The sequence below is a fragment of the Pecten maximus genome, chromosome 1, assembly GCF_902652985.1.
Source record: "Pecten maximus chromosome 1, xPecMax1.1, whole genome shotgun sequence".
Classification (NCBI taxonomy): domain Eukaryota; kingdom Metazoa; phylum Mollusca; class Bivalvia; order Pectinida; family Pectinidae; genus Pecten; species Pecten maximus.
Genome location: NC_047015.1, coordinates 57,327,262 through 57,346,730, shown reverse-complemented (window position 1 = coordinate 57,346,730; position 19,469 = coordinate 57,327,262). Strand labels below are relative to the sequence as shown.

General features: G+C 32.9%; 1 protein-coding gene across 3 annotated transcripts in view; it reads right to left on the bottom strand.

The window, feature by feature from the left end:
• Window positions 1-10,175: 10,175 nt before the first annotated feature.
• Window positions 10,176-19,469, bottom strand: part of LOC117339059 (phosphoinositide 3-kinase adapter protein 1-like) — a 28,028-nt gene continuing 18,734 nt past the window's right edge. Inside the window, exons 9-15 of one of the 3 annotated variants that reach the window (XM_033900430.1) lie at window positions 18,871-18,987; window positions 16,676-16,995; window positions 15,813-15,882; window positions 11,701-11,801; window positions 11,162-11,209; window positions 10,867-10,914; window positions 10,176-10,592 (exon numbers count right to left, since the gene is read on the bottom strand). In XM_033900430.1, coding sequence (XP_033756321.1) covers window positions 10,473-10,592; window positions 10,867-10,914; window positions 11,162-11,209; window positions 11,701-11,801; window positions 15,813-15,882; window positions 16,676-16,995; window positions 18,871-18,987 — 824 coding nt within the window. In that variant the 3' untranslated portion in view covers window positions 10,176-10,472. The remainder of the gene's footprint in view (window positions 10,593-10,866; window positions 10,915-11,161; window positions 11,210-11,700; window positions 11,802-15,812; window positions 15,883-16,675; window positions 16,996-18,870; window positions 18,988-19,469) is intronic. The other 2 variants (XM_033900438.1, XM_033900446.1) reach the window with 2 other exon arrangements.

The following is a 19,469-nucleotide window of genomic DNA, read 5'->3' as shown; positions in this document are numbered from 1 at the left end:
CGAACGAATATCCCTTTTAAAATGTGTTCATGGGCGCAACTGTTTACAATGGAGTAGTGCAAGAACGTTCTCGGGAATTCTCGCCAAACCGGAGAGAACACAGCAGAGAACGAGAAGATGGAGTTCACCATACCATAGGTAGACGTCATCTTTGTTCTTATTTGTCTTGCTGAGTGTATTGTGTAGACACTTTCCCCCCTAGAACAGTATTCCGAGTTAACAGTTTTCGTGTTTAGGTGCGTCGATAGTAGTCGAAAACTAACAATGACGTCAACAACGGTGAGTTAGGTGAAATTTTCAACCTAAAATGATGTTCATGTGGCACAAATATCTCGCCAAGCACGCCCAGAAGACCCAAAGAGCAACTGTGATTAAAATGAATGTTTAAGTTTTAATGAAAATTCATAAATAAGGCATGTTTACAACGATTACATATGGCAATATGACGCTTTATAATACATAACGCTCCAAACTTTGTATTTGTCAGTTCCAAACGGATTCACACCATATAGAATTGCACTGTTCATCTACTATAGAAAATTGTCATATCGTCAGTCTTGGAGATCCATATCCTATTGTGAATATTTAGTCATTGTTTATATTCCAAATAGTGCAGTTCAGGTCATAAAAAACTTCCCAGTTAAATATAGCCAGTATGTTTTCACCATAGTAGTTTTTGCTAATATTGCAAAGCATAATTTAAACAGTAAACAACCCAATCTCCTTACGATTGTCTTGTTTACTGCCATTTTGTAACGGTAAACATAAAACATTTTTTGAGTAATAATAATATCTTTATTTTGTTTTTATATGGATATGTTGAAAACCACTATTTGAGTTTTTGAAAATGCAGCTTTTTTTTTTAACATAGGATGGTGCTGTCTGCTTGATATGATTTTTACTAATGTTAAAATTGATACGATAAAATAAACTTGTTCGTACATAATCACTCTGATTTTATATATGTACACATTCATGATGTTGCAGCTTGATATGATTACTACTATTTTTTAAAATGAAGCGAACAAATAGTTGTTCGTTCTGATTGAATTGTACACTTCCGTTTAACTTATATACATGTATATATTCATATTGTTATGATAGTCAAATACATTACGGAAGTAATAAGCCACTAATACTTCATTCCTAGAAATAATTAAACTTGTTGATTTTTATGTGTCATTTTGTTGTCAATTTATTTAGTTTAAACAATATTTTATTTATTCATCAAAATAATCAATACATATACAAATATTTTTATATGGGATGAGAAAACAAGCTAAGAGCTTATATTAATTCCTTTCCCATTTACATACAAAGGCAAATATAAATCTTCGGAACTGGAACACCTTACATCAATATGAAATGAAATAATTATATTTATTGGTTATAATTAAGACCAATAGACATATATACATGTGGTGAATAGAATTAATAGTAGAAATAAACGACAGTGACACCTGTAAATAAAATTACCTTATATAGCTACGTATAAATGTATGTCATTATAAATGCGATAGATGACATAATGGGTTCAAATTAATTTATATTTTAGCGCTAATTGTATAATTCTAATTAGCTTCATCGCGTCTATAGATTTGCTGATTAAATAACCCAGGTTTATGTCAAAATGTAGATTGTAAAGTTAAACATGACTGGCAACCATCCAGGATTGCATATGCAAAACTTTTGTTGCACGAATAACGTAAAAAAACATGTAAACATCTCCCAACGTACGTATTATGTGACATCCTTTGTGGGATTTCCAGTCTGATAATCCCCGCTGTATACTTAGAAGACAACTCATAAATAAATGGGGAATTCAGGTTTATTATAATGTATAGAATTCAACGAATATTTCAGAAAATTTCCACTTACATTTTACAAAGCTTCACATAGCTTTGCTGCGAAGATCAAATTTGAGAATGTTGGCTCGCTGCCATAAATTCATCCGTCCGTCGTAAACGTTTGTCAAATCTCAATTAGTTTTCAATTAATTCATTTATCAGTTAGAAGGCTTTTTTTTCTGGGAGACATTTTGAGAATGCTGGCACGCTGCCATAAAAACAGTTAATTTATTATATAGATCATTCATCCGTCCGGCATAAAAGTTTGTCAGGAGATCTCAATTAGTTTTCAATTAATTCATTTACCGGTTAGTATGCCTTTTTTTCTGAGAGATATTTTGATTCGACAAGCAATAAAAAATGATCTCCTGTTATTGATTTCTGTATTTATTCTATTTCGGAGATCTCTCACCTTTCGACCAACTCTGTGAAGCGTACTAAGCTTTTCAATCATGATGAATGATTCAGCCATTTTTCAAAGAGTTATTGTTCTAAATTGATTACAGTATTAGCTTTGTTTTGAAATTATTATTATTTTTTCTGTAATTGTTGCATTTTGACAATTATCATTGTTACTTAGTTACTCGTGAACATGAATTGTTCCGCTTCGCAATTATAGGACTCACACAACTAAATCAGTCAATCAGCTGGTGTTTCACCTGAACCAAGTCCCTGAGAAAAATGTGTTTCTTAGGTTTGTAGCTGTTTCCCTGAGTAAATAACATATGAAATGGGTATTTTCTATATACGAGAATAAAGAATAAGGTCTTGAGGTTCGGAAAATCAAAAATATACATTCCTACTGAAAATAGAATGACGTAGGATTCGAGGTGTAAAAAGGCGGGAATTCCCCAGGTGGGGGTTCCCAAATGTACTGTAAATGTCAAGGTTACTGTCTTCCGAGTACCCGTGTGCTCTTATACGCCATTAAACATATACAATAACAACATTTATCCGATAGAAAAAAAAACCTTCAAACTTTAATTTGATATAAATTTCACATCATTTGAACTTCAAACGGGATTGGGTCACTAGTATTAACATATAGTAAATTATTTATTTGTGTGAGCCCTTATACCTGCAGGTTCTACCATTTCTCATTGAAGTCATAATTACACTTACTCCGCTTTCTCCATTGACATAATGCTAAGAGGCAGTTGCCACCATACGCCTATAACACCCAGAGCCTAAGGCTATAACACCCAGTGGGTCATGTGACATTAGAAAAGGCGAGATATTTCTGTGTTGGTTTAGTTTTTTTCAAAGTTGACGAAAATGGTAAGACAATGTAAAGATCAGTATTGAACAGTGGTTTTAATGTTGTTATAGTCGATATGGCAGGGTTCCCATGCTACATTTGCCCACCATACATCTTGCTGTCATATCGACTATAACAACATTAAAACCACAGTTCATTGCTTAAATGAAATGAGTATCATAATTGTTCGGTTACTGATCATGAGTCTATTGTTGAGAACCGGGACAAGATCCCTCGTCAGTGGTGTTATGATAATGCTTTCCTTTCAAGCAGATCAGATCGGATTCAAATGAGATAATTACTCATTCATTACACGAGAACTTCTTCTAGGTTTATGTAGACTATAAGGTTCTATATAAGTTTTATATATTTAACCATAGAGCATAGATATAGATTATACAATTCTATATAAGTTTACATATTACCGTTGATCATGTATATACATTATACGGATCATGGCTATATACTATACGGTTCTATATAATTTACATATTTTACCATGGATCATGGCTATATACTATACGGTTCTATATAATTTACATATTTTACCATGGATCACGGCTATATACTATACGGTTCTATATAATGTACATATTTTACCATGGATCATGGCTATATACTAAACGGTTCTATATAATGTACATATTTTACCATGGATCATGGCTATATACTATACGGTTCTATATAATTTACATATTTTACCATGGATCATGGCTATATACTATACGGTTCTATATAATTTACATATTTTACCATGGATCATGGCTATATACTATACAGTCTATATAATTTATATATTTTACCATGGATCATGGCTATATACTAAACAGTTCTATATAATTTACATATTTTACCATGGACCATGGCTATATACTATACGTTTCTATATAATTTACATATTTTACCATGGATCATGGCTATATACTAAACGGTTCTATATAATGTACATATTTTACCATGGATCATGGCTATATACTAAACGGTTTTATATAATTTACATATTTTACCATGGATCATGGCTATATACTATACAATTCTATATAAGTTTACATATTACCGTGGATCATGGCTATATACTATACGGTTCTATATAATTTACATATTTTACCATGGATCATGGCTATATACTATACGGTTCTATATAATTTATATATTTTACCATGGATCATGGCTATATACTATACAGTTCTATATAATTTACATATTTTACCATGGATCATCGCTATATACTATACGGTTCTATATAATTTACATATTTTACCATGGATCATGGCTATATACTATACGGTTCTATATAATTTACATATTTTACCATGGATCATGGCTATATACTAAACGGTTTTATATAATTTACATATTTTACCATGGATCATGGCTATAGATTATACAGTTCTATATAATTTACATATTTTACCATGGATCATGGCTATATACTATACGGTTCTATATAATTTACATATTTTACCATGGATCATGGCTATGTACTATACGGTTCTATATAATTTACATATTTTACCATGGATCATGGCTATATACTATACAGTTCTATATAATTTACATATTTTACCATGGACCATGGCTATATACTATACGGTTCTATATAATTTACATATTTTACCATGGATCACGGCTATATACTATACGGTTCTATATAATTTACATATTTTACCATGGATCATGGCTATATACTATACGGTTCTATATAATTTACATATTTTACCATGGATCACGGCTATATACTAAACGGTTCTATATAAGAATAGATAGTTTACCATGGATCACGGCTATATACTATACGGTTCTATATAATTTACATATTTTACCATGGATCATGGCTATATACTATACGGTTCTATATAATTTACATATTTTACCATGGATCACGGCTATATACTAAACGGTTCTATATAAGAATAGATAGTTTACCATGGATCATGGCTATATACTATACGGTTCTATATAATTTACATATTTTACCATGGATCACGGCTATATACTATACGGTTCTATATAATTTACATATTTTACCATGGATCACGGCTATATACTATACGGTTCTATATAATTTACATATTTTACCATGGATCATGGCTATATACTATACGGTTCTATATAATTTACATATTTTACCATGGATCATGGCTATATACTATACGGTTCTATATAATTTACATATTTTACCATAAATCACGGCTATATACTATACAGTCTATATAATTTACATATTTTACCATGGATCATGGCTATAAACTAAACGGTTTTATATAATTTACATAATTTACCATGGATCACGGCTATATACTATACGGTTCTATATAATTTACATATTTTACCATAAATCATGGCTATATACTATACGGTTCTATATAAGTTTACATAGTTTACCATAAATCATGGCTATATACTAAACGGTTCTATATAATGTACATATTTTACCATGGATCATGGCTATATACTAAACGATTTTATATAATTTACATATTTTACCATGGATCACGGCTATATACTATACGGTTCTATATAATTTACATATTTTACCATGGATCATGGCTATATACTATACGGTTTTATATAATTTACATATTTTACCGTGGATCACGGCTATATACTATACGGTTCTATATAATTTACATATTTTACCATAAATCACGGCTATATACTATACGGTTCTATATAATTTACATATTTTACCATGGATCATGGCTATATACTATACGGTTCTATATAATTTACATATTTTACCATTGATCACGGCTATATACTATACGGTTCTATATAATTTACATATTTTACCATGGATCATGGCTATATACTATACGGTTCTATATAATTTACATATTTTACCATTGATCACGGCTATATACTATACGGTTCTATATAATTTACATATTTTACCATGGATCATGGCTATATACTATACGGTTCTATATAATTTACATATTTTACCATTGATCACGGCTATATACTATACGGTTCTATATAATTTACATATTTTACCATCGATCATGGCTATATACTATACGGTTCTATATAATTTACATATTTTACCATGGATCATGGCTATATACTAAACGGTTTTATATAATTTACATATTTTACCATGGATCACGGCTATATACTATACGGTTCTATATCATTTACATATTTTACCATGGATCACGGCTATATACTATACGGTTCTATATAATTTACATATTTTACCATGGATCATCGCTATATACTAAACGGTTTTATATAATTTACATATTTTACCATGGATCACGGCTATATACTATACGGTTCTATATAATTTACATATTTTACCATTGATCACGGCTATATACTATACGGTTCTATATAATTTACATATTTTACCATGGATCATGGCTATATACTATACGGTTCTATATAATTTACATATTTCACCATTGATCACGGCTATATACTATACGGTTCTATATAATTTACATATTTTACCATGGATCATGGCTATATACTATACGGTTCTATATAATTTACATATTTTACCATGGATCATGGCTATATACTAAACGGTTTTATATAATTTACATATTTTACCATGGATCACGGCTATATACTATACGGTTCTATATCATTTACATATTTTACCATGGATCACGGCTATATACTATACGGTTCTATATAATTTACATATTTTACCATGGATCATCGCTATATACTAAACGGTTTTATATAATTTACATATTTTACCATGGATCACGGCTATATACTATACGGTTCTATATAATTTACATATTTTACCATTGATCACGGCTATATACTATACGGTTCTATATAATTTACATATTTTACCATGGATCATGACTATATACTATACGGTTCTATATAATTTACATATTTCACCATTGATCACGGCTATATACTATACGGTTCTATATAATTTACATATTTTACCATGGATCATGGCTATATACTATACGGTTCTATATAATTTACATATTTTACCATGGATCACGGCTATATACTAAACGGTTCTATATAAGAATAGATAGTTTACCATGGATCATGGCTATATACTATACGGTTCTATATAATTTACATATTTTACCATGGATCATGGCTATAGATTATAGATATATAGAAACATAGTTCGTACGGAATCAGTTTAATATTGTATAATAATGTGATATTATGAAATCGTGTTAAGCATGCGAAACATACCAAACAACATACTGGTAGAAATATGCTGTTTTTCCAAGCTACCGTACGCTTTCATATATTGTCAAAAAAAGAACATTTGTTTGATTTAATGTCGGTTGTCAAAGTATATTACATTTAAATCAAAGCAGATGGGCATTATTTACATTTTCTCTTAAAATATGGCCAAAAGGCTTACTTGATTTACACCCGCAAACATAGTCGTGTAAAATAGTACTTGCAAAGGTCAGCACGGGAATTCATTAAGGTCAAAGATAGATAGCTACCGACCACAGTAATTACATAAATTGAATGTCGATTTCATAAAGTTGAATAATGTTTCATCAGTAATTCATTATTAAAAGCTCCTCGAAGAATCACACGAAATACTTCACTTACCATTAATATTTTATTTTATTAAACATATTCAAGAGGTCATTATGGTCAAACTTCAATTGACACCAACCATAGTACATATATAAAGTAAATACATTAATAATCCAATATTTAAAGCTCGAAGAATCACAAGAAAGACTTCACATATGATCAATATTTTGTTTCATTATAATTATTACAAATTAACACAAAGAAACGAAAAGTATATCCCCCCTCTTTACTGCATTTGTTTAAGTATAGCATTCTGAATGTCCACAATTTTGTATACTAGTATTTTCGGATATCAATACGAGCAAATAATACTGAAGTCAACATTTAAACATTGACCAATCATCAACTATCACACTCTTTGTTTTCATTGGCTGGACAAACTTAATTTGATTTTTTCCCGCTTCAGATAATTTTTTAAAATAAATATTACATGCTGCAACAACATACATATATCGGTATTTAAAGTTTCTTATTTGTAGCTTATATATATATTGATAATTATAAACCCTCTGTTGTATCTCTCATTCTCATTAAGCCACAACAATAGAGTTCGGGTAAAGCAATTCCCCATGAAAATGTGTACGCCGCCCCCGGACCCGGCCTAACCCCCGTATAGCAACCAAAGAACAAAATCAAAAAATATATTGTTGGGGGGAATTAAACAGGAACGTGTATTTGGGTGAGAGAAGTGCCTAAAGTTTTTTTTGTGTGGATGGACAATACATGTAGATGTAAAATATATAGATTTTTTTTCTATACTTTTTTTTGTTAAGAGAAGTTAATTATTTGTGCACTTTGCTGTAAATATAGGTGAATCTTTGGTACTGAATTCAATACAAAATGGTGGCCCCCATATAAGAAAATTTCAAATCGGTAGAATTTCTAAATATTCTATTTATAGCTTTACGAAATGACATCCCTCAAAATTATGGCTGGTGGACCAGTGTTGAAAACTCCATTTAAGCAGTACAGTGGTAAACATCAACATTATCGTCTATGGGAAATCATTTGGTTCCTTAGTTCCTAAAAACATGCTACTCCAATAAAATTAGAGGTTAACACCACAGGAAACTTTTGACAGGCTGTCAAGTAACCTCAAGTTATTATCGCACGTAGAACCTGTTGCCGTGACACCTCTAATTAAAATCACTTAAAAGTTATAATAACTCACATTTTATACTACGTGACTTACATTAGTCTATAAAGCTTTGATAAATAAGCACAGTTATAATATTGTGCCCATATCTATATCAAAAATCAGTTATTATTAGCCTTTCTTGTCGTTAAAGCGTAGGTCCAATTTGTATATATTGCCATATACTTGTTGTGACCTCTCGGGATTATTTCCGGTTAATCTAAATTTGGAGTTGAATTAGACAAAACAAACGAAACGCTGTGAAAATATTGCGTTACTCTATCCGTTTCATTTGTATTCCGTATCTTATAATAACCGGAAACACAATATGTTTTATTGACCCAATATTTGAACAGAGTAGGTTACAAGCGAATTATTGTGGATTTAGTAATATTTAAGAGGTATCCATAAACAGTTTGTGCATAAATTGATTAATAATTTATCAACAAGTAAGCTTACACATAGTTGTTAATAGGAATTATCGTTTTAGATGGTTTATGACATGTTTTGTCGCGCCCCAGAATCCGGGCGCTGGTGGCTACAAGAAACACACGCTGATTGAATATGAGGTCGTAATATCAACAAATGCAATTAGGTGGTTTAGTTGGTTTTGTTTGTTTTTGTTTAACGTCCTATTAACAGCCTGACTCATTTAAGGACGTGCCAGATTTAGGGGGTGGAGAAAAGCGGAGTACCCAGTGAAAAACCACTGGCCTACGGTCAGTACCTGGCAACTGCCCCACGTAGGTTTCGAACTACCCAGAGGTGGATGGCTAGTGATAAAGTGTCATGACACCTTAACCACTCGGCCACCGCGGCCCCATTAATCAGGTGGAATAGGACCTCATATACGTATAGGAGTATAGAGACAGTGTGATTCTTTTTCTCAACAACGGTTCATTAATTTTTTCCACTTAATTACTATAAATCACAAACATAAATGACTAGAAACACCAGCTATCAATCATACGTAACATACAGACATAAAACATCAAATAATGGTATTTAAAATTGTTTGGCATGTTTAAGTTTCAGCATAAATTAAATTCGCAATTTTGATGACACATGCTTGTACAACAAAACCTCGTTATTTCGAAGTCAGTGGGGTCAATTAAAAAAATCTTCCAAGACATCACTAATAATGAAATAACTGTGTATATATGTCTTTCTCTCGGAACTGAATTCTACTTCGAGTTAAGCAGAGTCTTGGCGTGATCGAGATAACAAAGTATGACTGTATTCTTATCTTAATGACAAATATAGGAAATTATTAATACTGAAATAGGAAACATCTGTTACAAATGCTAATGAAGCAAATGACAATAAAATGCAGTATGCAGACCTACGTATTATGACCCCCCCCCCCCCCGCCCCTACACACACACCCCTCTACCCGTTGGTATTCAACATGCAAAGTTCGTGTTTTTTTCAAACCTCATTGTATTTGGTACACGATTAGGGTCATTAAACACCAGTTAGAGTATATATATATATATATATAAAAAAATCCCGTAGGTCTAACATCAGCCAGATTGATTATTAAAGAACAAACATTTCTCATTTCTTCTGTTAAATATAAGCATGGTTGGTCGACAAGTTTTGACGATATGAAATAAAGCTGAAGTGTCCAAATGTTGTATTCTAGAGTAAAAATATTCCAGCATAAGTTTTAACAGTGTAACATGGATCAATATTTTCTGTCTGGTAATGGCGGCAGTTTGGGGCCCCTTGGAGGTATTGGAGGAGGAAGGTCCAACTCTATGGCGATCGAGACACTTCTTAAAAACTGCTCTTTCTTGGAAGGTTTCTATGAAAATATGTAATTGTATTTTATAAATATACATACATTGAAGTTATTTAACGGGTTTGATATAGAGGTTACACAACGAGTGGTTGTTGGATATGGATATTTATTTCACACGAGTAAGTTATTTTTTAAAAGTTACAAAAGACACGAGCTTTAGACAAAATATCTTTACATGAAGCTAAGACTTTATATCCGAAACCAAAAACACAGTTAAAAACTGATGAAAATAAAGACAAAACAGACAAAAAAAAAAAAAAAAAAAAAAAAAAATTACCTCATATTCACTTGACTTTTTTCTTAACCGGACATCCGTCGTTTCGTCCTGCACGGAGAAGAAACATTGTTGTGGTAAACACTATTAAAATATTTAATACTTCCAAATCCAACAGTCTTCTCTTTTAGGACCGAAGAAATATTATTCCTAAACAAAGCTTTTAAATATTTATCACTCTTGTGTAAATATCTTAACATGAAGCTAACACTTTATATCCGAAACCAAAAACACAGTTAAAAACTGATGAAAAAAAGACAAAACAGACAGAAAAAAAAAAAAAAATAAAAAAAATTACCTCATGTTCACTTGACTTTTTTCTTAACCGGACATCCGTCGTTTCGTCCTGCACGGAGAAGAAACATTGTCCTAAACAAAGCTTTTAAATATTTATCACTCTTGTGTTCGATGATCTCTACTTTATTAAGGTACAAAAGACACAATATATTAGCACTTTTCAAATATTAATAATTAATTTTGCATTGTTTGTACGCAGAATGCGGCTTTCTGGTTGGTTGAATTTTTTTCATACCTCTTGAAAAAAATCCAAAAATGGCGCGAAAAATGTGACGTCACAATACAGCCATTGCCGTTGCGTATTGATTTTCGAAAAACAAATCCCTTATAAATTAGTTAAATTGCACACACAACCAATTTCAAAATCTAATTATAAGCATCAATATGTTTTTAGTTTCACAGGGGTACGCGGATTAATACAGTTTGAAAATATTTTTTAATGTCTTATAAACCTTTTTCTTTTAAGTAATTATCTTAAAATTAGATTCATATTTATTACTTTCATTTTTGACTCTCTTATATGTGGGTTCCAATACATACCGTTGGTTCGTCGCTGTCACTTCCGGTGATACTGGCGCCCATTGAGCTGTCGACAGAAGTTGAACTGACTTGGCTTTCACGTGAACAACTCGAACCTGAGCCTAGTGGATACAAAATAGTTTTACTAAAGACTCAAGAAAATTCAAGGGTTTTATAAAAGTTTATGTTTTAAGGGATTTAAGAGGTATGGTGGTCAGTGTAAATTGTATGTATATGAGTGGTCAGTGTACATTGTATGTATGCGTATGTCTGTGGTCAGTGTACATTGTATGTATATGTCTGTGGTCAGTGTACATTGTATGTATGTATATATCTGTGGTCAGTATACATTGTATGTACATGTATATGTATATGATCAGTGTACATTGTATGTATATGTCTGTGGTCAGTGTACATTGTATGTATGTATATGTATATGGTCAGTGTACATTGTATGTATGTATATGTCTGTGGTCAGTGTACATTGTATGTATGTATATGTCTGTGGTCAGTGTACATTGTATGTATGTATATGTCTGTGGTCAGTGTACATTGTATGTATGTATATGTCTGTGGTCAGTGTACATTGTATGTGTATGTCTGTGGTCAGTGTACATTGTATGTATGTTTATGTCTGTGGTCAGAGGGTACATTTATGTATATGTCTGTGGTCAGTGTACATTGTATGTATGTATATGTCTGTGGTCAGTGTACATTGTATGTATGTATATGTCTGTGGTCAGTGTACATTGTATGTATGTATATGTCTGTGGTCAGTGTACATTGTATGTATGTATATGTCTGTGGTCAGTGTACATTGTATGTGTATGTCTGTGGTCAGTGTACATTGTATGTGTATGTCTGTGGTCAGTGTACATTGTATGTATGTATATGTCTGTGGTCAGTGTACATTGTATGTATGTATATGTCTGTGGTCAGTGTACATTGTATGTATATGTCTGTGGTCAGTGTACATTGTATGTGTATGTCTGTGGTCAGTGTATATTGTATGTATGTATACATTTGTATGTCTGTGGTCAGTGTACATTGCATGTATATGTCTGTGGTCAGTGTACATTGTATGTATGTATACATTTGTATGTCTGTGGTCAGTGTACATTGTATGTATATGTCTGTGGTCAGTGTATATTGTATGTATATGTCTGTGGTCAGTGTATATTGTATGTATATGTCTGTGGTCAGTGTACATTGTATGTATGTATATGTCTGTGGTCAGTGTACATTGTATGTATATGTCTGTGGTCAGTGTATATTGTATGTGTATGTCTGTGGTCAGTGTACATTGTATGTATATGTCTGTGGTCAGTGTACATTGTATGTATATGTCTGTGGTCAGTGTACATTGTATGTATATGTTTGTGGTCAGTGTACATTGTATGTATATGTCTGTGGTCAGTGTACATTGTATGTATGTATATGTCTGTGGTCAGTGTACATTGTATGTATATGTCTGTGGTCAGTGTACATTGTATGTATGTATATGTCTGTGGTCAGTGTACATTGTATGTATGTATATGTTTGTGGTCAGTGTACATTGTATGTATGTATATGTCTGTGGTCAGTGTACATTGTATGTATGTATATGTCTGTGGTCAGTGTACATTGTATGTATGTATATGTCTGTGGTCAGTGTACATTGTATGTATATATCTGTGGTCAGTGTACATTGTATGTATATGTCTGTGGTCATTGTACATTGTATGTATATGTCTGTGGTCAGTGTACATTGTATGTATATATCTGTGGTCAGTGTACATTGTATGTATATATCTGTGGTCAGTGTACATTGTATGTATATGTCTGTGGTCAGTGTACATTGTATGTATATGTCTGTGGTCAGTGTACATTGTATGTATGTATATGTCTGTGGTCAGTGTACATTTTATGTATATGTCTGTGGTCAGTGTACATTGTATGTATGTATATGTCTGTGGTCATTGTACATTTTATGTATATGTCTGTGGTCATTGTACATTTTATGTATATGTCTGTGGTCAGTGTACATTGTATGTATGTATATGTCTGTGGTCAGTGTACATTGTATGTATGTATATGTCTGTGGTCAGTGTACATTGTATGTATGCGTATGTCTGTGGTCAGTGTACATTGTATGTATGTATATGTCTGTGGTCAGTGTACATTGTATGTATGTATATGTCTGTGGTCAGTGTACATTGTATGTATATGTCTGTGGTCATTGTACATTGTATGTATGTATATGTCTGTGGTCAGTGTACATTGTATGTATGTATATGTCTGTGGTCAGTGTACATTGTATGTATATGTCTGTGGTCAGTGTACATTGTATGTATATGTCTGTGGTCAGTGTACATTGTATGTATGTATATGTCTGTGGTCAGTGTACATTGTATGTATATGTCTGTGGTCAGTGTACATTGTATGTATGTATATGTCTGTGGTCAGTGTACATTGTATGTATGTATATGTCTGTGGTCATTGTACATTGTATGTATGTATATGTCTGTGGTCAGTGTACATTGTATGTATATGTCTGTGGTCAGTGTACATTGTATGTATATGTCTGTGGTCAGTGTACATTGTATGTATGTATATGTCTGTGGTCAGTGTACATTGTATGTATGTATATGTCTGTGGTCAGTGTACATTGTATGTATGTATATGTCTGTGGTCAGTGTACATTGTATGTATATGTCTGTGGTCAGTGTACATTGTATGTATATGTCTGTGGTCAGTGTACATTGTATGTATGTATATATCTGTGGTCATTGTACATTGTATGTATATGTCTGTGGTCAGTGTACATTGTATGTATATGTCTGTGGTCAGTGTACATTGTATGTATGTATATGTCTGTGGTCAGTGTACATTGTATGTATGTATATGTCTGTGGTCATTGTACATTGTATGTATGTATATGTCTGTGGTCATTGTACATTGTATGTATATGTCTGTGGTCAGTGTACATTGTATGTATATGTCTGTGGTCATTGTACATTGTATGTATATGTCTGTGGTCAGTGTACATTGTATGTATGTATGTCTGTGGTCAGTGTACATTGTATGTATGTATATGTCTGTGGTCAGTGTACATTGTATGTATATGTCTGTGGTCGTGTTACATTGTATGTATGTATATGTCTGTGGGTCATTTGTACATTGTATGTATGTATATGTCTGTGGTCAGTGTACATTGTATGTATGCTATGTCTGTGGTCCATTGTACATTGTATGTATGTATATGTCTGTGGTCAGTGTACATTGTATGTATGTATATGTCTGTGGTCATTGTACATTGTATGTATATGTCTGTGGTCAGTGTACATTGTATGTATATGTCTGTGGTCAGTGTACATTGTATGTATATGTCTGTGGTCATTGTACATTGTATGTGTATGTCTGTGGTCAGTGTACATTGTATGTATGTATATGTCTGTGGTCATTGTACATTGTATGTATGTATATGTCTGTGGTCATTGTACATTGTATGTATGTATATGTCTGTGGTCAGTGTACATTGTATGTATGTATATGTCTGTGGTCATTGTACATTGTATGTATGTATGTCTGTGGTCAGTGTACATTGTATGTATGTATATGTCTGTGGTCATTGTACATTGTATGTATGTATATGTCTGTGGTCAGTGTACATTGTATGTATGTATATGTCTGTGGTCAGTGTACATTGTATGTATGTATATGTCTGTGGTCATTGTACATTGTATGTATGTATATGTCTGTGGTCAGTGTACATTGTATGTATATGTCTGTGGTCAGTGTACATTGTATGTATGTATATGTCTGTGGTCAGTGTACATTGTATGTATGTATATGTCTGTGGTCAGTGTACATTGTATGTATGTATATGTCTGTGGTCAGTGTACATTGTATGTATGTATATGTCTGTGGTCATTGTACATTGTATGTATGTATATGTCTGTGGTCAGTGTACATTGTATGTATGTATGTCTGTGGTCAGTGTACATTGTATGTGTATGTCTGTGGTCAGTGTACATTGTATGTATGTATATGTCTGTGGTCAGTGTACATTGTATGTATGTATATGTCTGTGGTCATTGTACATTGTATGTGTATGTGGTGTGGACAATTTTTGGACAGCTTTCGATACTTACTAGACGAACTGATGCTACTCCATCGGGTTGGGTTGTCGCCATCTACCGGGTCTTTCACGTTCATTGGTTTCTAAAATGAATGAAAATGAACATTTACAACACCACCACCACCACCACCAACAACAACAACAAATCAATAAACATCAATCTTTAAACAAATAAATTGATATATAAATGAGTAGATTAAAAACACAAATGAATAAATGAATGGAATATTTTCAGGCTCCTGCATTTAATTTTTCTAAATTGATCATAACGAAATCTTCAGTGATTTTCAGTGAAAACAGAAAGGGCGAAGGCCAAAAGACTTTCTATATAATACGGGAACAACCAACCAATTGAAAATATAGTTGAGCCAGGGATAAAATGTCTGCCAGCCACTGATTGGCCAGTATATTATGAAGTAACAAAATAGAAGTGTAGCATAATTGGTAACTATCTATTAGAAATGTTGATATAAATTTTGTAAGACCGATTGAACTTTTTTTTTCAAAAGTTCAAGTCATAAAAATTAACAGGTAAACATTTCAGATGTTTGGTTATTTTTACTGCGAAATTTACCCATTTCAAAATTGCTACCATGGAAAATGTTTGAGCTGAAGGACCCCACTTTTTTATCAATTGATTAATGAGACCCTAAATTGTTGTTATAAACCAAAATTGCCACATTGAATTCCAGAATTTTAATGATATACTCCAAAACGTTAACACTAAAGTCTATGGAAAAACAATTGGTTGGTCTCTATTGTTTGTGAGTAATCTCATAGCCTAACATGCCTCTTAGTGATAACTCTTAGAATACTGTAATTTTACCAAAGGCCATTTTAACGTACATAATCTGAAACAAATGAAACGAAACATACTGTAATGTCAATAGTGATCCCTTTCTTCTTTTTTCCTGAAAATCTGTTCGTAAACTTTGCCAAAATTCCACGAATGGCAGATTTTTCCTCTTCCGGAGTTTTCTTGATAAAACTTTCATATTTTTCCTTGAGTTTCTCCAAATTCTGTTGTTTTTGACGCATAGAAGATGACGGCTGAGCGTTTCGTTTTTTCCACGCTTCAAACAACATCTCAGCATTTTTCATCGTGAAGTGTCCTTCCATAGTCTGCTTGTTTATTTCTATGAGTTCGTCCATAGCTCGTGAACCACTTCTCTGTTCCGGCTCACACACCAACGCATCTAAAGGTAGGAAAAAATTCCAACGGATCAAGGCATCGATATGTTTGAATTTTCTGGGATTTATCTCTCGCTGATATTTTCATGGTAATTATAAAAAAAAAAAAAAAAAAAATATATATATATATATATTTATGAAGGGGCGGATTGCCCCGAAAATTTGACATTTTTCATTGTCCATACTGTAAGAATTTCTTCTTTGCCCCATATTAACATTTCAAGTAATTCGCATCCTGCAGACATATGTTTGCAAGGATACGGTGTTATCCGGAAAATATGTACGTATATTCACAAATATATATCAAAATCCAATTTCATACCAAAGCTTAGCACACGCAAAAAGTGTTAGAACAAAGGATGTCGAGCCGCAGAGAACATTTCATGCATAAACGTGCAGAATCGTGTTATTCATTGTCATTTTAGACGTAATCACAAAATTCATAATCCTCAACTCTGAATTATATTTTCCCTTATTCCATACGAAATTACGTCTATGACAATACCTCGTGTCATTCTCATTTACAGAGAGAAAAAACCTATAGCAGTTATTGGAGTGACGGAAGCTATAGCATTTATGGGGCGATGAATCCTATAGCAGTTATGGGTCGATGGATCCTATAGTAGTTATGGAGAGATGCATCCTATATCAGTTATGGTGTGATGAATCCAATAGCAGTTATGGAGTGATGAATCCAATAGCAGTTATTAGGCGATGAATCCTATATCAGTTATGGGGCGATTAATCCTATAGCAGTTATGAGGTGATGAAAGCTATAGCATTTATTGGGCGATGAATCCTATAGCAGTTATGGGGCGATGAATCCTATAGTAGTTATAGGGCGATGAATCCTATAGCAGTTATGGTGTGATGAATCCTATAGCAGTTATGGAGTGATGAATCCTATAGCAGTTATGGGATGATGAAACATTTAGCAGTTATGGAATGATAAAACCTACATGTATAGTAGTTATGGAGCTATGAATCCTATAACAGTTATGGGGCGATTAATCCTATAGCAGTTATGAGGTGATGAAAGCTATAGCATTTATTGGGCGATGAATCCTATAGCAGTTATGGGGCGATGAATCCTATAGTAGTTATAGGGCGATGAATCCTATAGCAGTTATGGTGTGATGAATCCTATAGCAGTTATGGGATGATGAAACATTTAGCAGTTATGGAATGATAAAACCTACATGTATAGTAGTTATGGAGCTATGAATCCTATAACAGTTATGGGGCGATTAATCCTATAGCAGTTATGAGGTGATGAAAGCTATACCATTTATTGGGCGATGAATCCTATAGCAGTTATGGGGCGATGAATCCTATAGTAGTTATAGGGCGATGAATCCTATAGCAGTTATGGAGAGATGAATCCTATAGTAGTTATAGGGCGATGAATCCTATAACAATCATTGAGCGATGAATCCTATAGCAGTTATGGGGCGATTAATCCTATAACAGTTATCGGGCGATAAATCCTATAGCAGTTATTGGGTGATGAATCATATAACAGTTGTGGGGGTGATGAATCCTATAGCAGTTATGGTGTGATTAATCTTATAGCAGTTATTGGACGATGAATCATATAGCAGTTATGGGGTGATGAATCCTATAGCAGTTATTGGACGATGAATCATATAGCAGTTATTGGACGGTGAATCCTATAGCAGTTATTGGACAATGAATCCTATAACAGTTATGGGACGATGAATCATATAGCAGTTATTGGGCGATGGATCCTTAAGCAGTTATGGAATGATGAATCCTACATCCTATAGCAGTTATGGGGCGATGAAAGCTGTAGCAGTTATTGAGGTGATGCGTCTATGGAGATAACTGCCCCACGTAATGTTTGTATTAAGATGTTTTACGTAGTGAAGATGTCCTTCCCCTAAAAACCGCTGGTGACAGAGGTAGATCCACACTGTGTTGTTTTTTGACACCAGATGTTTGTTGTACCGGGTACAAATCATTTAGACTTTTTTGATCTGTCAATAAAATAAAACACATCGGCATGCATAGTGGTGTGATGTCAACAAGTGATGGAATCAATATTATCAAACGTTGCACGTGACCCATTCAGAATTAACAAACAACTATAATTAATTGTCAAGTGTCTGTACGTAGAATGCGGCTTTCTGATTGATTGAGATTTTTTTCAAATCCGGAAATGGCGCGAAAAATGTGACGTCACAATACGGCCACTGACATTGCGTATTGATTTGTGAAAAATAATCCCTTATAAGATCAGTTCAATTGTACATAAAACAGGTTTTAACTTTGAAAATCAATTTCAAAAATTAATTAAAGCGATGATGTCAATTATTTTTTTAGTTTCATCGGGGTATGACAAAAAAATTGTTTGCAAACTTTTGTACGCGGATTCATACAGTTTGCAAACATTTTTTTGCATACACCAATGAAACTTAAAAAATGACATCAATGCTTAAATGATATAAAGGTAATAGTG